The sequence below is a fragment of the Dermacentor andersoni genome, chromosome 2 (assembly GCF_023375885.2).
Source record: "Dermacentor andersoni chromosome 2, qqDerAnde1_hic_scaffold, whole genome shotgun sequence".
Lineage (NCBI taxonomy): Eukaryota > Metazoa > Arthropoda > Arachnida > Ixodida > Ixodidae > Dermacentor > Dermacentor andersoni.
Window position 1 is genome coordinate 183,029,800 of NC_092815.1, and position 24,302 is coordinate 183,054,101.

General features: G+C 43.5%; 1 protein-coding gene across 2 annotated transcripts in view; it reads left to right on the top strand.

Moving 5' to 3' along the window:
• LOC126540355 (uncharacterized) overlaps positions 1-24,302 on the top strand; it is a 42,670-nt gene that overhangs the window by 13,727 nt on the left and 4,641 nt on the right. For both annotated transcript variants that reach the window (XM_072286600.1, XM_050187152.3), the window contains 9 exons: positions 3,141-3,185; positions 4,844-4,937; positions 5,249-5,406; positions 9,376-9,473; positions 12,248-12,335; positions 13,887-14,054; positions 15,982-16,124; positions 21,612-21,705; positions 22,814-22,840. In XM_072286600.1, coding sequence (XP_072142701.1) covers positions 3,141-3,185; positions 4,844-4,937; positions 5,249-5,406; positions 9,376-9,473; positions 12,248-12,335; positions 13,887-14,054; positions 15,982-16,124; positions 21,612-21,705; positions 22,814-22,840 — 915 coding nt within the window. The remainder of the gene's footprint in view (positions 1-3,140; positions 3,186-4,843; positions 4,938-5,248; positions 5,407-9,375; positions 9,474-12,247; positions 12,336-13,886; positions 14,055-15,981; positions 16,125-21,611; positions 21,706-22,813; positions 22,841-24,302) is intronic.

The window sequence follows — 24,302 nt, forward strand, 5'->3', positions numbered from 1 at the left end:
AAGAGATCTCTGGCTTTCACCGAAACATGGACCAACCAGCGTGTGCCACGGGTGCTAAAAACAGCGGTTAGCTTAATGAACTTGACATTTATGCAGAAAATAACGGAGCATGACCTGCACAGTATCAAAGACACGAGGTCAAAAGCCGCTTTTGTGCATCTTGGAATGTTGTGCTGACTCTTTCGCCTGCGCACATGCCACAATTTGACGGATAAATTATGTTCGTTTCAATTAACTTTGAGCGGCCGTCAGCGCCAGTGGTTTTGTCTTGTATGCATTTGTCTGTTTTATTCTGTTATAGATGGGTTTCCTTGGACAAAGAGAGAAAGAGAGATGAAGAGGAATGGCCGGGAGGTTAACCAGATATTAGTCTCCGGTTTGCTACCCTAAACTGTGGTTGGGAGATAGGGTTTAGCTAGAAGCTACTTAGGCGACTCTATGCCTCTGGGCTCTAAAGAAAAATAAAATTTTAATGATAATTAAGATAAAGGTCTGGTGACACAACACAACATATACCGTATTTACTCGATTCTAACCACCCCCTTTTTTCACGATCGCGATGCCCAAATTGAGGGGGGGTGCTTAGATTTGAAAAATCTAGAATGACCCCCCTCCCACTTTTCGCTGCCACATCACGACGAGATGGGTGCGAGAAATAACATTTTATTTTGCAAACATTCAAAAGAAATATCGGTGCAGACAGTGAATGCTCAGTCACCATCACTGCCGCTCGAATTCGTCGCACCGCTCGAACCGCTGCTCTCGGTATCCCACAGCAGGTCGTCTTCCGTTCCGTCGAAGTTGTTTGGGATCGAGCATTTCTTAAATGATTTGACCACAACGTCCACTTGGACCCTCTTCCACGCGTCCGAAATCCACTTTGCGATGGTTGATGGGGACGCTTCCGGTCAGGGTTTCGCACCCACTCTTCGTACTCCTGCCGGAGATTGGCTTTGAAGGGCTTGTTGACTGAAACGTCGAGGGGTTGCAGCACTGGCATCATGCCACCCGGCATCACAACCAGGTGGCTATTGATGTTCCGAAGCTTTGTCTTTACCTCCAGGGTCAAATGGCCGCGAAACGCGTCCAACAGAAGCATCAACCGCGTGCCTGCAGGTCTGCCGAGCAATGATTCCAGAGTGAGCAAGCGCGTTTGTCGGCCTTGGATACGCGCTCTTCCTAACAAATAGGAAGGTGCTTAGATTCGCATGCAAACTTTTTTCCTAACTTTTTTGCGAAAATAGAGAAGGGGTGCTTAGAATCGGGGAGTGCTTAGAATCGCGAAAATACGGTAGCTGGCGCCCACATCGCCACTGCATAAATTTGGGATACAATTTACAGTCTTTTGCCATGGGAGTAGGGCTCCTTCTATCCACACTTGCTTCCTAATTGACATGATATATCGCATACTCATAATACACAAAGTCGAAGGGAACCGGACAACCCCAATGTGGTACTGCAAGCTATGCTCTGAAAATTTAAAGCAGGAAGTAAATTTTGCAGAATTTCATTTATTATATTAATACAGCGAGGAATAATTTTTAGCACGTATATTACTCTATTCCTTCAATACTTTGCAGAAGTGTAGCAAATCTTTTTCGGTCATTATATGGGCCTCTTGTATTAGCGTGCATTAAACATGCACTCAAAATCATGAAATTATTTCGTCCAGCTCAGCTCCCTGGTCCTCAGGAGAGCGCAATCTCTTCACTATTGATCCACTGAAGAGAGAGAGAGAGAATGAAGAGGAAAGGCAGGGAGGTTAACCAGATATGACTCTCCGGTTTTCTACCCTACACTGGGGATGGGGGTAGGGGTTAGAAAGATGACAGAGAGGAAAACGCTAAAAGAAGGGGAAAAAAACACGCACACATGCAGGCACACACACAAAAGGCGTTCCAGTTAAAGTCGTTCACACAGGCCGGTAGATCGCAAAAAGCGCAATAGCGCTTGCACGGCCTTCTTCTGTGACGGTAGGTCCTTTCGATGTTGTAGAATTCTTTTTTCGGATAGCGCTTGGTCGTCCAGTTGGTCAAGTTCGTGGCGAAGGCATGCCCTCTGTGTACTGTACTGCGGGCAGGCACACAAAATATGGCCAATTGATTCTTCATGGCCGCAGTGGTTACAGGTTGGGCTGTCGGTCATCCCTATGCGGAATGCATAGGCTTTAGTAAAGGCAACGCCCAACCAAAGTCGATATAGAAGCGTGGCGTCTCTACGGCGAAGCTGTGATGGCGCTCGAAGACTTAGTGTTGGATCAAGTGAGTGCAGTCGCGTGTTTCTTAAATGTGGCTCATTCCATTGCGACGCGGTGCACTGCCGAGCAAGTAGGTGGAGCTTCCGTGCTGCGTCAGTTCTAGAATGAGGAATTGGGACGTGGCGCTCCTCAGTAAGGGCCGAGCGGGCAGCGTGATCCGCCCGTTCATTGCCGATAATCCCGCAGTGACTTGGAAGCCACTGAAAGGTTATCTCGTGGCCTTCTTCACTTATATGTTGCAACGTCTCTGTAATATGGAATACTAGTTGTTCGTGTGGTCCGCGTCGTAAAGGTGACAGTAGAGACTGCAGTGCCGCCTTCGAATCGCAGAATATTGTCCATTTATGTGGTGGTTCATCACCAATGTGATGAAGGGCAGCAAAGAGCGCTGCGAGCTCTGCTGCCGTCGATGTTGTCGCGTGGGTCGTCTTAAATTTGATTGTTGTAGCTTTCGCTGGTATGACGATTGCCGCCGCGGAGCTACTTGGAAGGACAGATCCATCAGCGTAAATATGCGTAGAATCACGGTCGTTCTCGTACAAATGTAGTAGCGTGAGCTGTCTAAGGGCAGGTGATGATAGATCAGCTTTTTTCGAGATACCAGGTATTGTGAGGTTGATTTTTGGCTGAGCGAGGCACCATGGAGGAATCGAAGGTCTCGCAACTTCAGATGAAAGTAACAGTGTACTGAATATTAATATTCTATACAACTACATAATGATAACCATTGAGCGCTAAGTGACATATGCGACGTGAGCATCAGACACGTCGCCATCAGAAAGCGTACGTTTACTACGGTTTTCTTTTCATCTTCAGCAATTGTCAACTCATTTTTTTTTCTTTCTCTCTCCCTTTCCTTTTATTTTTCCTTATTGCTTTTTAGGACACCCTGCATTTTGCGACCGCTACCCTCCAACAGCAGACCAAGGTGAGAACGATCTAGAAAAACTTCTCGCCGCTAAACAACAAACATAACGATGGTTTTGTTAAAGTGCTGATCCTTTGCGAAGAGCAAATTAAGGTGTATCTCAAATTTTAATGACATACAAGTAAAGAAATTGAAGCAAATTAAGATATAATACTCTCAGAAGATAGAGTTAATCTCTTGAATTGCAAGAACAAAATGTAATTGAGCAGACTCCACGCATTGTGGCAATTGTGGCAGGTACCTGGCTATCTAGATTGGTGTTCTGCAGAACGATACCAGGTGGACAGATACAGGTGGACCCATATCAGCCTGTAAATTGAGTAGTTGCGTGTCTGGGTCGCGAGCGTACATGTGTTAAACGACAGCAGGACGACGATTACCACGTTGAAGAGGATCGTATGACGGCAATGGTACGATTTCTACACCAGCCGTTCGACGCAAGCCTACGACGTGGCAATTGACGGGATCTACATAAGCAGTGTACGACCTTAAGCGGGCGAAACACAGATTCTGACGTCATGAGAACGATAGAGAAGAGAGAACAAGAGGTGAAAGGCAGTGAGGTTAGTCAAATTAAGTGTCCGGTTGGCTACTCTGCAAAGGCGGATGGGGTAAGGTCAGACAAGACGAGAAAACAAGAGGAGAAAAAAAATGAACGCATCAGTTCTTTTTAAAGGAAACAGGACTAACGTCATCAGCAACTACCTGTTGTATAATCGTACGCTGTACATATCGCTATTTCGTGTGGTGTATATTGCACTTGTACTTTGGCGAAGAAATCTTACAACTTGGCCAACTTTAGTGATCATGAAGTCTGTGCAGCGTCGCACATGTTCTACGTAGCATGAGCTGGTACAAGAAAAGTACTAGGCAAAGTGGGCCGATCGCGGAGATAGTGCATTCTAACACGGTGCCTCAAAGTGCGAGCTGTAACAAGGAAAGAACACTACAGCGAGAGAAACATGCGTGCGATCGTGGCCTATTCATTCTGCTTCTGGTCATCGACGAGTGCGGACGCAGGATGATTGGCTCCAAGTGAGCTTTACGTTCTTTGCGTCCTGCCTTTGGTTGGGGGCATATCTGTAACATTGCTTGAAAGCGAAACACACTAGTCTTCAATAACCATTTGACGTGCTTGCTTCAATGAAACAGTTTTATGGGTATCTTTCTCTGAAACATCTTTATGAGCTTTGATCGAACCCTGGACGTGCTCCTTAAATTACGATGCTGTCGCATACTTCTGCATGACGGTTCGCTAGACTTGAAAACGATTCGCTCTTCATGTAGATTTGAGCACTACCGATCGAGACTACTTTTGTCTATCGTGTTATGTTTCCAATTCAACAGCAAGAGTAATGTGCTATGACTTTTAGCATTTCAAAGCTTTTTTCTGTGGACAGGCCGACCTTCCATCTTTTCCTTCACTAAACACGTGTCCCTGTCTATTTTCCGCAGACGTTTTTGTGCAAGGTAAATTTGAATGATTAGGCGTCGCTTGCTTTCTGAACTTTGTTGTTTTATTAATTAGCAATATATGCGATAGCGTTTGCGGTATACATGCAAACCTTCACGACAATGCAACATAATAGCCACGTGAACTTATTTCGCAATGCAACGACAGACATGCTCTCTTCTGCATGCTTTTGTCCGGCTGATAGCGGAGTGCAGAACACCGGGTGACATCTTCGTCGTGATGGATGCCGACGCATACGCGAACGATCTGTGGATGACACAGCAAAGAAGGACCGTCGAGTAAGTTGGCAGAACTTCAATGTTTCCACTCCGGATCTCGCATGCTTGTCTCGTGACGGCCTGGTCGCAGAAAACAAATAATATTAATTATACTGCTTGCTAAATGTATTCGGGCTCTGTATTTTCACGTCTGATACAGATGTGGGTCCCGTTTTGGTGGCGCTAACTCTTTTCATTGTTTTTTAAGGAAATACTGTGACAAATCTCGCGTTGTGCTGGTACCGCGTATCCAGAAGTATAAGAGCCGATGAACACCGTGTACCACGTCTGATGCATTATTGTGTGGGCTACCTTTGCTTTTTTTCTCTCAGACTCTTGGCGCAGCGCCTGAACATTGGCAGCCACAGCGGCCGCTTCATGCATCTCTACGTTAACAAGCGCGACATCGACGGGGCACTACAGCTGCAGTTGGCGAACGAGACGTCGTCATCGACTATCAGCTGCTATGCGCGTAGTGCAAACTTCTCCGGTACGTATCTTCCGATAGCAACGGTTGCTCACGCATGCATCGCAACCAACGTCTTTTGATGGGGTACGCAATGTGTCATTTGCGTGTTTACATCTCTTGCATCCACATGGACCTAGTCATGCAGTCGCGGTGTTTGAATTTATTTATTTTGACGGTCGTCATTCACTCATTCACAGCGCTGCTAAACGAGATGTAAACTTCAGATGAAAAGATGCAGCTAAAGTTGTATACGTTATCAACCCAGTCATTGTTTACAGAGGCCAACACAGGGCTTAAAAGCCTGGTAGTAGTTTCCTAGAGGTAAAAGGGGTGTACAAATTCAATTCTGGGGTAGTATAGGGCTCAAATTATGCTGCACGGTGATTGGAACACGCGAGACGGGCGCTAGGTTCACATAATTTAGCAAACCACAACCATTTACTTGGATCACCTATGACGTAACAAAAAAAAAACTGCCTTCAGTTTAACTCCGACTTAAGTCGTGTTTGCGCCAATTGACCACCGAATCACGGGTTAATTCATAGCCGTTTTTCAGCTGGCGAACCAAAAATAGTTGTACACGATGCTATCTATAAAAGTACTGGTGCAATCTAGCTCCTAACGCACAAAAGTTTATTCTCGTTCATTTTTCAGCAATTTGCGAATGGTAATGTAATTCTGCAAATTTTACGTGAAGCGTTACTCTATTATGGCAATTAGGTTACCATTCTTTTGTACAGAGTGAATCCGAATATTTTTCCTTTGCTTAACGAATGTGACCGTGTGTTCGACTCCATGATTCATCGTCTAATGTTAGGAACAGCATACACGCACAGACTTCATTATCGTCTACGTCGCGCGTTGTTACCTTATTGCGAGTGGTGTCAGTCGTAGTAAAATGCAAAACACCTCGTGCTGCCCTCGCTACTAGTCACAGAAAAGTGTTTTGAAACCATGAACAAATTGGCTTCATGACAGTCCTTTTAAAATGTAAAAACTTCATGAATGATGGAACGGCTCATCAGCGCAACGAACTGCTCTGAAGAGTTTTGAAGCCTTCACAATTGAGTTATACTATAGTGTTGCAGTGTGGACATAATCCTGAGGTTTCCTCTTCTTTTTAATGTTTCTTTACATTCGAGTGGTCCTCGCTTCCGTAAATTGCTTGTTTTTGTTCCTTTTACGACATTTTCTTTTCTCTCTCGCTTTATGTGCGTGCGCGCCTACACGTTAATCCCCGTCTTGCTGTGGTTTATGACTTCTGTAGTGTATCGAAAGACTATGCCGACCTGCTATATTTCATTCCTGTCATTTTTCTCCTTCCCTGCTAAAATTTGTGACAAATCCGTGTCCTTACTTAGATGGTTACCTACGGTGTGCCATCACTGACTATACGGAAAGTCTTTTATTTCTATTATTTGGAACCTTTTTTTTTAACAAGCCGGCGACTCATAAGCGGCGTATATTTTCGATTACATAGCAAGCAAATGAATAAATTGAATGGATAAAAACATCGGTATACTTTCTTTTCTTTTAAATGTAACAAGTATCCTTCGAAGCGGTTTTGTAGTTGCCTGATAAAAACAATTTCTACGTTTGTGAGTTAGTCCCAAGCTGCAAGATTGTTTGTTACTTAATTATGCACTCTGTATGTCTTAATTATGCAAAGATGCAAATGGATCGCTGGAACATCGAAATTCAATGTAAGAGCACAATTTAGATTCCCGTACGCCATGTGTTGGTTGTAGGGATGTGCGAATAGTTATTTCTGAGACCGAATCGAATACGAATCGAATATCGAGTACTTTTCCAATTGTTTTGAAATAATGAACAGCCGTTATCTCAAATAATATAAAGCGATGTTCATATCCTACTATTCTTAAGTTTAGCAAGCTTCTGTCATTACAAAATACGTTATGAAGCGTTGTCTATTAGTAGCCCAAATGCAACATTAGGAGCTGGCAAGTTGTTTCTTCGCATGCACAGAGATTTTCGTAGGGCGAACTACCGCTTTACGGCCTGCGAAGTATGGCTACCTAAGTAACGTAGCCTCCTTCATTGCGCAAGTTCTCATGTTTTATGTCTATACTATGTCGGAGGGAGTGAAAGCTTACCGTACTTTTGCGCCAATGTTATGGTTATTTGGGCGCACTGGACGTTTTGAAATATTTGAAAAATATTCGAAAAAGATTCACATTTACGTATAGTGGCTATTCGATTCCAAGAACAAATCTAATAGGGTATCATTCGGTTCGCAATTCGCAATTCGGGGATTAACGTGTAGTTCTGAATACTCTCACACCCGTGGCTGGTTGAAGTGAGCGTTAAATTAAGCGCGCATTTCAACAAAGCGACCTCCTGCGACGCGGAGAGTATGCGGAAAGATCGTGCATTGACTGCCGTACGCCAGGTGCCGCCATAAGAACCTGATGTTCAGTTTGGGTGCACTTGTTTGCGTTACCGGCATCCCGTTCCCTGGTCGTGGCTAAAATTGGTGACGTTAAATGTTATCTTACCGAGTGCTTACGAAAAATGATTTTGTTACAGTAAAAATAGTTAGTGCTTGTCGACATAGCAACATCCTACCAAAGCGACAAAAGTAATGTTCTGTGCGGAAACAACTATAAATAACCTTATGAAATCAAGTTCAATCAATGCTTCTCGCTAAGCAAATGCTCTCCTTCAATATCAAATAAGTCTTTGGCAAAGCCCGGCCACTCATTTCAGCTCAACAAATGAAGCAGGTGCAAATATTGCCAGCGGCCATTAGGACAAAGCGGACATGTCAAAAATCGCTTATGGATTATAACTGAGATATCACGAACTCGGGGTCTGCATCACTCGAAGAAGCGAACATTATTTTCATGACAAATAACAAGCAAATAAGCGTATAATAGGGTTATAGTAAGTAACTAGTTAGAACAATTACATCGTAGTGCGCCTTGAAATCACATGGTTTAAGACGATGAGTCCTCAATGTAAGTTTACTTGGTCCTAAGTCCAACACCTTATTCCCTTGTCACTATGAGACAGAAGTGCGTGGAAAACAAGTGTATTTTATGATGCATTGTGAGTGTATGTAAATATATATATATATATATATATTATGCCGTTTTACTTGCCAAAACCCCGGTCTGATTATGAGGCACGTCGTAGCGCGGACTCCGGATTAATTTTGGCAACCTGGAGTTCTTTAACGTGTACCTAACTATGTGTTCTCGAGCATTGTTGTCGTTGTTGTTTTTCCATTTCGCCCAATTCTAACCGTGACCCCTGTCGGATGCTTACGGCTGCTTCGTAGATAAATAGGATGTATTCTACTCTATGGACTAGTTGTGCACTGATGATGTCATTTGTGTACTGATGGTGCCATTTGTGTACTGACGATGCGAAACGTCTGTGTTTTGGTTTCTTGTTGTTGAGTAAAGTCAGTGCCTAAGACGTTGATAATACTCTTGCACGGGTGTTGACTGACGGAACCGTGAAACAGCAATCAAGGTATAAGCTTCACAAATATTTAGATTGTCTCAAAAAAATGGATGCACACAGGTAGCTTTGCTACGTAAGTATTATTGTTGTTATTTCTTTCAGCGTACGCCAATTTGGGTGTCCGTCAGTGTGTCTTACACTTTGCCTGCGGCTGGGTTCCGCTGCTTCAAAAATGTTCATATAACCTCGACATATAATAACGGGGAGACTATACACGTACGATGCGCGTTCATTATGCTGTGATGTTCCACGTGACTGTAAAGATCTTATCTCGGGTTTGTAACGCGCCATTTGCTTTTCAGTTGCTCGTAATACGTAAAACAGCGAAAGGAAATGCTCACGGAGCGAAGACTCTCTTTCGAAGTGTCGCTTTCTCTTATATCCGATTCTCATGGCAAAGTATGTAAACTCAGAACGAAATATCTATGAAGCAGTAAAGAACTAGTTATTTATTTTCAAGTAACAAGGGCATTTTCCTCACTCTCGGCGACTTGTTTTCAGAGATTGCAACAGACAACGAGGTCGCCGTGCTAGAGTCCCTAAGAAACCTGCTGTCCAACAGCCTAAACAGGAACAGTGGCCCACTCACTCCATCAACGGTGAGAAGACGAAAACTGTTAGGATACAAATTGCATGGGTGCAGAACCGAAATCGAGAGAACATGAACGAACTGGCCAAAAAAAACTATTGCTTTGACTTGTAAGATCGTTTCTTATTTTTGCAGTATTTAGGATCAGCAAATTATACCGGGCGTGCAAGTTTTCTTTTTTTTCTATACCTGTTTCAAGGCTGGCAGCGAAGTGAATTGATTTCTTTTTGGCTAGGTGACTATTTGTCACTGCCCCATTCCAAAGGCGACGCTAGTAAATCATCGTCATCATCTTCTTCATCGGCTAATGTTCACTTTGCTTGCGCACCTTCGCGCTTCAAGCAAAATAATGCACATTTGCTTTCTGTAAGCAATCGTTGAGGTTGATACGAAATTTCAATCGCTTGCGCGAAATGCTTTGTTTCTTTTCATATTTACGAAAGTAAACTCTTAATGATAGAAAGGCGTCGTAGCTCGCTCAGATTCGGAGATAACCCGTCATTCTGAGTTTGTACGAGCTCGAGTGAGTCCTAGGGGTGTGAGTATGCGTCCGAGTCAGCCCTAAGGAATAACCATTTTGTGAGCGAACCTAAGTCGTTCCGTTTATATTGCCGACCTACGCAAACGCTCAATATAGTCACTTATTAAGCCTAGTGCTTTTCGACCACCGCACCATTGATGCGGGCTTTATGCAATTGCACGTATACGTACGTGCGTGCGAACCTGCATTCCTGCTTTTGCGCGTCCATTTAGGGTTATACATCCCAAACAGAGGACACTCCATGGCGAAACATTCTTCAGCCTGCCGTGCCTTTTCAGTGTATAAGTTGCGGATCATCATCATCATCATCATCATCATCATCATCAGCCTGTTTTATGTCCACTGCATGAAGAAGGCCTCTCCCTGCGATCTCCAATTACCCCTGTCCTGCGCCAACCGATTCCAACTAGCGCCCGCGAATTTCCTAATTTTGTCGTTCCACCTAGTCTTCTGCCGTCCTCGACTGTGTTTCCCTTCTCTTGGTATCCGTTCTGTAACCCTAATGGTCCAACAGTTATCTAACCGGCGTATTACATGACCTGCCCAGCTCCATTTTTTTCTCTTGATATCAATTAGAATATCGGATATACCCGCTTGCTCTCTCATAATAACCGTCATCATTTTTTTTTTTTTTTGCAGGCACTTCCATCCTTTAGCGCCGTGTATACAGCGTTCTCTCCTGTCAGGAAACGCTGCATGCCTCCACAGCTTTCCTTACAGGAAAGCCGCTTGCAGACAGAACTAGCAGAAGGAAATGCCTACAAGGATGAGGACGATAATTGTTACGGGGACATAATTTCACCTGCTGCAACGTTTTTGAATGCGAGTGACACAAAAGAGCGTGATAATCAGTCTACGTCATGTGCTATGATTAATTCGTGAGCAGTATACCTCGCTGATACGTGTACGGCATGTGAACTTGTATGCGTTAAAGTGCCGAGAACAGGGGCGCTATAACGTAAAACTATTCCAAACATTTTTATTCCATTTCTGCAATCGGCCCTCCGCAATTGGTCAAAAGCTTTTTTGAACCACCACCACTTCACCTGTCTCTCACGCGAAGTCACGATAACCACGATAGCTCCCCATCTGATATGATGTGCACACGCTGATTATGCATAATTGGACCAAACAAAACACAAACAGTTATTTCTGATTCGACGCCTTTTCGCCATTAGCCCTCGGCTATTGGTAAAATGTTTTCGGGCTGCTCCCACTTCACCTGCCTGTCACGCGACGTCACAAAACCGCAAAAATTCACTGCGTCAAAGTGACGTGTACGCGTTAAAGATGCGTTAATATGCCGAACAAAACTGAATTTTCTTCTCCATAGCCGCCGGTTGCCCCGTTCCGAAAGGAATAGAAGATGGCTGCCGCCGATCGCTCAGGCACAGGCTACTGGCACCTGCCGGAGAACATGGGTTTATTTTCGTACAATAAATCTTCTTGCGTGGCCGTGTAACGTTTTCGAGCACTTTCGGCACGTTTACGATCTCGCTCTGCCAACTCTTCCTTGCTGAGGATCCGTTTTAGCGGCATTCTTAAGCTTCCGTTGCATGCCGCCGCGATTTTCGACCAGCCACCGCAAGCTGAGTAAGGAAAAGCGGACCAATTGCAGACGCCGGCACCACCCCCATCATCCGGTTATCAATTTTCAGAGCAGTGGCTCGGCCCATCGAATCCCTCTCCGCTTGAGCGTGCTCCTGACCTCATGTCAGCCAATTGGATACGAGAAGCAGTGTAGGCAATGTTATTCGCTTTTCAAGCAAACAAAAGTGACCTCCCATGAACGAGGAGAGCGTTTGATTGGTCTGTTCAGACAACCCTGCGGATGACCACCCGATGCTTGCGTCGGCGGTTACGCAAATTTGACGTCAGGAGATTGGAATAAAAACATATTGGAATGGTTTTGCGTTATAGGGCCCCAGTTTTCGCGCACTTTCGGAATCACGAAGCATTATGCAAAAGACGGGTCACGGGGACGCTCAACTACTTTAAGCGTGGTAAATAAATGCCAGTGCACAAAATACCAGTACGCATCCTACACTGAGACCAACAAAAATGAATAATTTTCGTAAATTGCGATTCCACGGCAAACGGGCTCGCCAACAGATAGGCTTGGTGGTAGGTCACACGAATACCGTGCTTTATATTACAGTTTTATAGCCTTGAGACACGTACTAGAACGTTCCTGACGACTGCGTTTACATTTCATCTTTTTGTTTCTCTTTCTTGCTTTCAAGACCATCGTTATATTCAAATTCGGCCACCTGCGCTCTTCACATCAACGGTTAAAACCATTGTTACCAAGAGTTCTTGAAAATAACGAAGGTAAGTGAATCGCGCGTCTTCGACAACTGCTTAGCTGGAAAGCCTAAAATTTCAAGCATTTACTCAGAATGGCCAAGTTATCGTTGTACTCGATCGCTTTCTTGTTTTTAAGTTTTTTACGTGCGTGCGTGCGTGTGTGCGTGTGTGTGTGCGTGCGTGCGTGTGTGTGTGCGTGCGTGCGTGTGCGTGTGTGCGTGTGTGTGTGCGTGCGTGCGTGCGCGTGCGTGCGTGCGTGCGTGTGTGTGTGTGCGTGCGTGTGTGCGTGTGTGTGTGTGTGTGTGTGTGTGTGTGTGTGTGTGTGTGTGTGTGTGTGTGTGTGTGTGTGTGTGTGTGTGTGTGTGTGTGTGTGTGTGTCGGCAATGTTCCGTATAACAATGCATCGCATAAAACATGTGCCACTATATTAGTCGGCTCTTCAGCGAAATGCAGATTGATGCGGCGCGGGGGTGGTTTGTTCGTAGTGATTAGAGGGCATTAACACGGTACGGTAAGAAAAGACACCGGCTTTTTAATGCGCTTTTTGCTTTCTTTAGAATAGCTATGTTTGCTAGTTTCGTTGCCATAGAATTAAGCATGGCATTGAAGTATGGCACCTACAGTAGCGCAGGAAGGCTAAAGGAGGGAGGGACATCGAGATGCTGTACGCTTGTTTCCCTTTAAACCTTCTTTTCCTGTAGTATATTCCAGAGCTCATTGATTATAAACGCAAGTTTCTCAACAATTATAACTAATAGGTGCGTTCTCTAACCTTTCTGTCACAATTTTCCTTCTTTATGAAAAATAAATTTTACTTGGATGAAACGAGGCACTATAAAGAACATTCAATTACAAAATGAGACCGTTATTTCTCTTTGTTTGTTCATTTTCTTGTCTCTATTTGAAATTGATATGCCAGTCCTGTGGAGCTGTTATTACTGCATAAGTTTATGTTTATTGTTTTTAAACGTGGTGAGCTATCCTTCGCGCATTTCTTCCGTGTCTTTCCCGCTGTTAGATTGGCTTTGGCAATAGTCTGCTGCGTTTTCCTGATAAAATCACGATGAAATCACTTCTTAAGGCAATTTCTCTACTCTTTGATTTTCATTGAACTAAGATATAAAAATACCTTTTATAGATAATCTACGCTATTTTATTACGTGCCGTCATCACTTCATTCCGTGGCAAAGAAACCAGCACACATAGCTGTCCTAAAGAAAGCAAAAAGTGCATTAAAGAAGCTTGTGCATTCTCTTACTGGACCGTGTTAGTAATGCCCTCTTATCACTATAATCAAACTACCCTCGCGCAGCATGGTGCATCAATCTGCATTTAGGCGAACAAGTGTCCACTGATATAATATACTGGCAGTTTTAGACCATTCGACTCAATTACTATGCATTATTATATTCTTATTAATGTACTGAAATAGAATAGAACGCATAGCTATACACTTGGTAAACCGTCGTAACTGAAACAGCAGCGTGAAATTGGGACGAAAAAAAAAGGGCACTGCGCGTTACACGGACTGCGCCGTACTTGTGAGCGCTGTTATCGCGTCTCTCTCCTCTCCAGGTGCCGGATCCATCATTGCCGTTGGGAACAATGTGACGTCACTGAGACAAATGGTGCGCCGAGAAGGCAGGGACATGGCTAAAGACCACGACAAAGTCATTCTGCTAGCGGCCACTGAGGACGCAGCTACGGACGTCGCAAATAAAATAGCGGACGAAGCATGCACAGGTATGAGTGACCCTGGACGTTTCCGGCAGAACATCGGGCATCATGGGGCGGTACCTAGAGCACGACGTTACGAATGGAATTGCCGGCCCGATCGCGGCAGAATAACAAAGGACAAAAAAAAAACTAAAGATTATTGTCCATTGATACTTCGACGTGGTTGACAACCGTACGTGATCAAAGTTATTTCCAATTCGTCTCCCAAAGTACTTTGTCCCTCGTAGCTCACGTTTAGCTTTGGGGTGCAACAACCCGTCGGTGTATCAGGAAGCGTTTCCCCTTTTCGGCACCGTTCTTCCGCATTTCACTAAGTTGCAAGCATAGACATACTTAACGTTAACTACGAATTGTACGCAGATACGTTAGCTTGCGTTTCAGGAAGACTCGGAGAAGAAAAGAAGAAAAGGAAATGTTAGTTGTTCATGTTACACCATTGAAGCATGTGCTCACTTCACTTTTGTGAATACACGAGAAAACCGAAGTCGTGCTGTCTTAACGCACTTCCTTCGCGCTTCCCGGTGCATGCCAACAATACCCCGCTGCCTGGGCATGCATGGCTACTTGAAGACGGCTCCTCGTTGGAGAGCGTGCAACTACTAGAGTGAAGCGCTGTCTCTGCCATGAACCGAAGCATGTGCATTCCCAATGTCTACATAAAGAGAAGTTCCGATAGCTACGAGAGAGAGCGAGAGAAAAGAGCGAGCGAAGGAAAGTTATAGGAGCTCCACTAAGACTGAACTTTGATTGGGTACCCTACTCTGGGACTGGAGAAAAGAAAATGAAGCAATCAAGACAGGACAACAAAAAAAAAAGATCACCAGAAAGCCAGAACCTCCACCGCTGCTTCACGAACGGTGGCACAGCCCTCTAAACTTTAGAAATCGCGACATCATTTTAAGGGAATTTTACAGTGGCAATATGCGAGGCCAAGTTCCGACACATCAACCTCTGCGAAAGGTATTTTATCTGTCAGGTTTTGAGTGATAGGGAGAACAAGCCTTCCATTATCGAAGAAAGCATTTTTTCACAGGAGGTGTTTGTAAACCCTCGTTAACTCGAACTCTGATATCTGAAAATATCGGTTAAGTCGAAAATGTACGTTTTCATGGCATTGGTGGCAACTCTATGAATTTTTCACCTCCTACTTCGAAATGTTTTTGCGCTGCACACCGGATATCCCTAAATCTTGACTGCAGGAAATGTTTGGAAAAAGTCATTATCCAAAGTTTTTCCGTATTTCCATTTTTCCATATTGTTACGTAGTAGGAATAATATATACATCGCTATATTCCTGTGATAATAACAATACTTATATAAAGAAGTGCAACTACAGGACGTCTGTCAAATGAGCTCCTGAACAACAATTTCCATTTTGGTGAGCGCGGCGGTTTAAATCATGGATCCGAGATCTCAAAGAGGTTCGGCGTAATGCTAGCGTAATCCTCTCACATATACCATTAAATAGCCACAGAATTCTCTTTTTTTTTTAAAATGGAGGGTGCGTGTATGCGTGTGTATGTGTGTGTGTGTGGGGGGGGGGGGGGGGTTCATACGAGCACTTTCACGATATTTCGCGTGACCAAGCTTTTCTGAATTTGCTTGTCCCGAAACTCCGCTTACCTCGACATTCGAGTTAACTTAGTGTCAACGTGGTTTTACTTATATTCTCTTCGTGACCTGTCATTGCGAAGAAACAGGCAAGGACGTATTAGTGTTGCTAAACGCAACGCCTAGGCGCAAGCTACAGCAAGTGACAACATTCAGAAAACAAAAAGTTCATTATAAATCTAACACAACTATTTACATAAGTTATGAATTCCGATCACGTGGTGTTTTCAAATGCTTTGAGAAAATTTTCCCTTTTTTTACTGGGAGATGTATTCGCGTTTCTCGTCCTCTGTATAAACTGCAGTTCTATTTCAAAACGCAGCTCCAGCACTTCTTCGTTGCTTGAATGACGGAGCAGAAAGCAAGGAAAGGTTCTCCTTTCAAGGCGGCGTCACGGAGAATGGTGTTGTCTACCTTATGATGGATCCTGAGGACTACGACAATTTCGAGGACCTACACATAAAGGTTAGCTACTGAAGTTACAGCTTGTTGCCTGCCTGTCCTCTAGTACGCCAAGAATCAGAGCTTCTAGCCATGACGTTAGTGGGCTGTCATTTCGTAATCGCTTGATTCCAGCCTTCTGCATTGCAATGTGACAAAACCAATTCCTAACTATCATGTTCAGTACCGTATTATGCCGACGCTCTTGTCACAAACTCACAAAGAAAATATATAAAACAGCGAATGTTTCTTTAGTAAAATTAGACATGCCAACACGTCCGCTGTTACAGTATGGAGGAAATTAAAAAGATTCTGCGTTGTATTGCGGCAGCCTCCAGCGGAAGCTTTAGACGCATCAACGTTTTCGCTTGTTCTGTGGTTCATCATAGCTGCCATATTAAACTTGCAACACCACTCCAATGCTACAGTTTCTTCTGTATTAAAGATGAAACATGAGAAGGTCGTACACAGAAAATGTCGGCTATCTCAGTATAGTAGCAAGAACAGCAAAAGTAAGAAAATATAGCGAAGTACAAAGCGCTGTTAATAGACTATAACACAATAGAAAAACCCTGGCTGATATCAGTGGGCAGTGGAAAGCTAGAGAAAGACAAAAAAGCATATAAGATTACAAGAACAACCTAGACTTGATCAGGTCATGCGCACATACAGAAAGTTAAAAATACATGCATAAATGACTGTTCACAAGAATTCGTCAGGTCACTGTCCACGAGAACATTTTACAGAACCTTGAGACGGGGTTCGAAACATCAGCAGGCAGCATAAGCCGAGAATACACTGCATGATGCGCCGCAGACACCACTTTGGCCGCTGAATCTCGGGTTAATGCCTTTATTTCGAACCAATCGGGAAGAACATGACCGCCCTCCGAAATAATCAAAAGTCCGCACAGGGAATCACAGTGGCCAAATGGGCAGACTTCCGTCGATCAATATAGCGAAGCGATTTCCGTTCTGTAATTTTTTATTGAAAAAATAAAGTGCATTAACCAATTGCGAAAGCGAGCGTATAAATGGCGAAGGCGGCCGGTCAATCGCAAAACAAAATTTACCAATAAGCTTCGTAAGTTCTGACCTTGTTCAAGGCCCTTCTTTCACAAAACAAAATATAGCAGACGTGAGGCACCTTGCAGAATCACAACCCAATTTCCAACGAAGCTGTTGCTCTTGTGCAGTTCCAATAAGACTTTCATTTGCCTGAAATTAAATCACACAATTTAAAACGTTGCATTATATGAGTGGCCCGTTGGAAACCTTGTCGGCTTATAACGCTTTCGAACACTAAAGGAATTTTCACAAAGGCAGTCATTCATCCACACACATTTCACTTCTCCAGAACACTGGTCATAGAGTCCACGCCTTCCCCCTCCCCCCCCCTCTTCTGTTTTCACCCGCGAGATTTGATATCGATTGTGCTCACTGTTGTATCATGGTAGCGGGATAAATTCTGGTTGTTCGTAAAACACAGCTGCAGCGTTCTGGATCTCTGAAACACATAATTTACTGAAGAAGCCGTACATAGACGCCCACAATTCGAACCTCGCCTACATACATCTTACCTACCTGTAATTTGAAACAAATATAAACAAATTGCTTTGTTCAATACAACGAGGAAACCAGGGAGACCTACTGCGAACCTGGTATGGCACATAAAATGAAAGCGAAAAAAGAACGGTTTCACTAATTACTTGCGACGCGTCTAATTAGGCAAGGGCCGCTAAAATTTCCCACATAATGCACTTAACATGAACTCCATTTGCCAAAACATAAACTTGGTGTAACGTATAAATTCGCGGGACATTGCCAAGCATAGGTGAAAACGGCAGTATGACACTTCCGAACACTTGATGCATAATGTTTTGCTAAAGGTGCAGTTGATCCACAAGCTTTGAACTTCGCGCAGAGATCTGTGGTAACATTCGCCACATTTTGGCCACATTTGGTCTCGGTGGTACTTCGCGTTCTAGGGCAACAAGATAAATTCTGCGGCGATCATGAGACACACACGAAACACTCTGGAGCGCTTGCATATCCAACTTAATCGAAAGAATGTGCAAAATTTACACTCTTCAAACTTAGCCTCTGTATCACCCATTACCTGGTCCTTACACTTCGAGGTCACTATTTTATTTCCTGGAGGATAGCGGAAGAAGCTCGAATAAACACATAAAAAAAAACAAAATAGAACTAGTGTTCAATAAATACTTGTTACACTATTAATTGAGCCAAGGACGTTAATATTTCGCGAGACGTTGCACTTACGAAGGCACTAATTTCAACTGACTATAAACTTTGTGTAACGCAAAATGTTTCTCAAGACATTGGGAGATGCAGCTGGTAAAAGCGGCGCCACACATTCAAAGACTTGCTTAAGAAATTTTTTGCAACTACTGTATTTGATCCAGGGGCATTCAAATTCACACACAGGTTTGTCATAGTGATCAGCACCATTTCTCTTCATTTGACAACGGCGGTGTTTATAGCTATACCTGGGCACCGTGCTCAATTTTGCGCCGCTCGTAAGGTACGCTTTTTCCCTCCTACGTGCATTCCTCACACACTCCCAGTGCTCTAGAGCGCTAGCGTACTTACTTATGCGAGAGCATTGTTTGGCCCCTTACGCGATAATCCAGCGTTGTAGTCGGCAGCGTGACCGAATAACGGTACCAAAAATGGCCGACGGCAAAGGGTAAAAACACATCAAAATATACTCTAATTGGCGTCAAATTTCTCAGGTAGGTTCCTGTAAACTAATTAAATATATTGCTTTTCAAAACAATTTTTAGTACATTTTGGTCTGGGTGGGAATCGCACCTGGGCCTGCGGGGTTGGAGACAAACTGCGAACACCTCATGACTCGTGAAAATGAGAAAACGAGAGTTCAGTAATTATTCGCAGCACTTCGAATTAATGCCGGGAAAGTGAAACTTTCAGAAGAAATCGAACGTGGAATTCCCCTTACATTCATTGAGTTTGAAATTGGTACCCTGAAAAGTTAGGACTCGGCAAAATATTGCGCCCGTCATGGTTGCTTAGTGCCTTTGGTGGTACGCTTCTAAGCACGAGGTCGCGGGATCGAATCCCGGCCACGGCGGCCACATTTCAATAAGGGCGAAGCGCGAAAACACCAGTGTACTTAGATTTAGGTGCACGTTAAAGAACCCCAGGAGGTCGAAATCATTCCAGAGTCCCCCTCTACGGCGGGCCTCCTATTATTTATTTATTTTATTTATGAATACTGCGATCTTGTACACAAGATCATAGCAGGTGGAAAACATTGTGTTAAGATACAGAATTACAGACACAAAGAAAACAAAATTGCACATAGAAATTCAACAAGAGAATACAGTGACAAGGTCAATTAACAACAATCAATTCAAATGCTCTTGAAATGAATGTAATGATGTCTGTCTGACAACATCATCCGTGAGGTTATTCCAATCAGTGATGGTCCTTGGAAAAAAGGAATATTTAAAACAATTAACTCGCGGATTTAATGGTGTTATAGAAAGAGAATGGCGATTTCTAGTTTGGTACCCCGAGGAATAGGTAAGGATATTGGAGGTGTCAACTTTGAGATTATTATTAATTAATTGATAGAAAAACTTCAAGCGACATATGCGATTTCTGTTAGGAATAGAGGGTAAACCGCTTTTTTTGAGGAGGTCACTGACTGATGCTCGCCCGTAAGTGTTATATATAAACCTTACTCCTTTTTTTTTGGATTCTTTCAAGTTTATTTATGTTTACCTTTGTTAAAGGGTCTGTATATTGTATCGTGGTTTTGGCACGTAACACCCCACAATTTTTTTTATATTGCACAGCACCGCAGAATGACACCTTGAAAAATTGACTATAAATATTTTGTCAAAACCATGTTTTATCTAGGCGCACTATCTATGAGGACAGACAACGGCGCACAGGAATTTGCCATAGATGTCTTCCCATTTTCACTAAATGTGATCCAGATGGCATTTGTAGTTATTCCATGACTGCGTACAACATTTCGCGCCTTTCGTAAAACTGAATTATATACGCTTAGGAGTGCCTAAATACGTTAATTATTGTGCAGGCTGTACTTTAACGTAACACTTTGAATTTCCCCTGCAGACAACCGATAACGTGCCCCTTATGTTGGCTAAATATCAAGTTTGTGTAGCGTAAGGTTACCTCGGGACACTGAAAAACATAGAACGAAATAATCATATAACTCTTTCAAGCACTACCTAAAGCATATTTCTGCAAAGGCTGTATTCAACTCATGCGCATCTAACTTTGCACACAAATTTTACATAGCGTTCTCGCCATTTTCGTTGAATGTCATCCTCGTTAAAGTTTCTAGTTAGGACATGGCAGCGTGCTAAATTTTGCGCCGCGCGTAAGATGCTCTGATAATGCTCCAGAGCACTTGCAGGCGTAATTTATTTCAAAAGCTGTAATACGTTCACGCACTTCAATTTCTTCCTACGCATTACCGATAACGTGCCCTTTACGTTCCCCAAATGTCAACGAGGTGCCTTGTTTTATTCGCCGCGGACATTGAAGAAACCAACTACTAACTCCTTATGACGCACGAATATATGGAGAAAAACAAGTGTTCAGTAATTATTCGGAACGCTTCTACTGAAGCCAGTAACGTGAAAGTTTCGCCACCTATTAAACTTAACATTTGATTTGTTTTCATTCAATTAGATGTTGGTATCTTGCACAGCTGGTTTAGCACTCTGGGAAACATTGTGAATAACGCTGGTAAGGCGCTGTGGAGCGCTTGAACAAGTAACTCTATACAAAGGTTGTAATAACCCACTTGCTTTAAACATTGGACGTTTGTCAGTCACAACAGCAGGCTGTCTTCTTCAGCGAAGTATAAATACTCTGCCTCACATATTTCACTGAAAAATCAACAAAAAGCAACTATATGCCTCGTATACAGCATAAAAATTGGATGAGGGCCATTATTGTGTACTTGTTTTCAAACACATAATTAAGGTACACGTCAGTCTGTCTGTACACATCCCATATAAAGTGGCCCCCATTAATTCAATATATGAAATTTCTGCCGTTTATGGCACTCTAAGTAACAGGGGGTAGCTATTTAAGCCTTTCTCATAACGCCTCTGAACGAGCAAAGATCGAGAGTTCAGCAATTTTCATTCAACCCCTAATGTACACACACACTTCACAATTTGCCTGCATATTGCCCCTAACCGTCACCACACTCCCTAAAATACGAACTTCATGACTGATATAACTCTTCTTTTTTTTTGGGGGGGGGGGGGGGGGGGGGGGGGGATCGTGAAAACTGGCATACAACGTATGTGAGCGCTTCTGGTCGCATTAACAGCTTAGCTGTAAAAAAAAGGAACAGGAAATAAAGCTATGTTGCACGTAAAAGAGAAATGCTGCTCGTTTGGTCGAGCACTATCTCGTATAATTTATTCATGAAACATGACTTCAGTTACTGATGTCCACCTATTTGGTCACCCCTTAGATTGAAGCCATTGACGGAGCACTGAAGGTCTGCCAGCAACGCTCACGATTTCAACACTTGAAGCTGCAGGACTGTGACACCGTATCCAAGAATGGTAGGTGCATGCATCTGCGAGTGTAACACTTTGAGGGAACGTCGAGACAAGTGCTTTGAATAAGAGATTTCCAGAAAGGCGGTCTCACGCATTATGGACATGTAGAAATGTCAGCAGGCCGTCACATGAAATTTAATATTTAGGCACTCATTGTGATAAACGACGCTCTACCGCCAAATTCGGCTTAGTCTTGTGCTCCAAGCTTCTTATAGTTTTGCAGATGAAGCGCACAGTTGTTTTATCAGAGCGCACGACCGCATGGTTATCAGGGTGTGAAATTGGAACCAAACGTTTCCAAAGAGCATGCTCTTTTGAAAACAAATATACGAAACATTTCCTAAGACACCATAGTACTTAAAAAATCAAATGACCTTTAGAAATTCCATAATGTGAGCTTAGAAAGCCAAGCGCGTCGCATGAGAAAAAGAAAAATGGAAACGTCAGTACTTAATGACAACTTCTTGTCATGTGTATTTTGACTTATGTTGCAGCTTGCGTCATACTTATTCAGTGCGTAAGTTTTCTTCACACTGCTGCGAAATGTCCTCTTTACGTGATGCTAAACGTTTGAACACTGCACTCTCCTTTATAGGGGGCTAGCATCATACCGCATTCATCAAATAAATTATTCCTTTCACGCCTGAAGGCGTTTATGTAGTGTCTATTCGACGATTTACATCCCTGGAGTTGACTGAGTTTATTGTGAGACGCAATGAATTCCTATTTCAACTATTAGGCATTCCTCAAATAACGTTCCCTGCTGTGTACCATGAACACCTCCCCTATTATGCGCCTGCCAGCCATCTTACATAGGGTTAAATTCTGTTGCGTCTTAGCCCCTGAATTTTCTATAATGTCATAGATTGACGGCATTGCGAGACTTGCGGGTACATGATAATGTTTAAGCAAGAATTATGGAAGCCCAGGCGAGAAGCATACCTCGAAATTTACTAGCACCAAGTACGTGCGATGAATCTTTTTGTCGTTCTTTTTGGAACTGCAATCTAAAGGCACGCTGTACCTAGCTGAGCGCTTTCTTTCATTTTTATGCTCTCCGTCATCTGACTTTCGCCAAACGTCTTTCTTTTTTCTTTTTTTCTTCGCACAGAGCTGATGTTCAGACCGTCCTGCAAAGGTAAGCAAGTCCGCGTGCCAGTTTTGATACCGACTTTAATATAGGTCGTGAAAGCGACGGCCGGCGCTCCTTTTTTCCTGCTTTCGAAATACATAATTATCCGTAAGAAATATGGAACGTGTTAGTTTCCCTTGTACATTGCTTGCATCTACGTGAAGGGACCATCACAGCAAAGTGTCTTTAATTTTTGAAAATTTCATCCGATGCTCCCATTAGTCGGAATTCACTGTCACGCGCATCACGCGAACAACTGAAGATAGTTGCACACGTGCATTTTCATATTATCTAAGGCGCGAAGACCACAGAAAGTACGTCTCTGAAGATGCCTTCAGAACCACCGTGCACTTAATTATGTGCGTCAAGATATTAGAGGCAGGAAAAAGACCAAGAGGGAGCGTGACGTCAGGCAGCTAGACTCGACACGCCAACCTCCCTTGAATATACTTCTTCGGGGCCCACTTGCACATTGACTCTTGGAACACAGGCCCTCCATGGTCACCGGACCTTACATAGTAGTCTTCGGTTAGCGGTACCTTGTGGTGATACCCGATCATCACGATCGCTTTCGTCTCGGCTGCACTCCCCCTCACCCCCCTTCCTATTCTCCTCGCGCTCGATGGCTAGAAGTCGCCGCTTGCCTATCACGCCGATAGGGCCTGTTTCCCACGGGCCTTTCCTTTGTGTTTGTTAAGTGTAGGCTCCCAAATAGCCGCTTGACGCTCCCTGCTTGTTCTCATGATTCATCCGTGGTCAAGGGAGAAGAACGAGAATAAAGGTTGCCTACGGCGGCATATTTATCCTTGAAGCATAAAAAAAAATAACTGCCTCTCTCGTTCTACACTAAGCCACAGTGAGGGCAAAACACCCACGTCGAACATTATACAAAGCAAAATATTTACATCTATAAACCACTTCTTTCCTTATGGTGATACGCATTCGCTGCCACAAGGCATCTTGTAAAATCCTTATTCACCGGCTATCTATCTCGTTGCAGATTTTCATTACGTATTAATTTGTATACAAATGAATAAATCTGCAACGAGATTGAATTTATAATTCGTGTCACAGTGTGACCATAACCTGCGAGAAATATGGCTTTCACGGCGCAAGTTATTCAACAGAAAACGCGGTGCATTTATTGCAATTCAGCGTGCCCTCGATTCTGCATACGTGCCCCGAATTTTTTCGGCCAGAGGTTTAAAATCTCGGTGACCTCGAATGTAACGCGCACCGAAATTTGCATATTCAAGAAATGCAAAATTGCAATGTCTCCCGTCGTTCGCTCACTAGATTTTTATGATAAGCGAGAGAAATATGGACTTGTTCCTACTCGGAAAGAGAAAAGTTATTGCATCGAAGCCACACTGACGACATCACTCGTCGCTACCTAAGGCCTCCTTATCAACATCAAATACCCCAAGCACGTCATCTTCGGTTCCAACTTCCATCCATGGCATTTGAT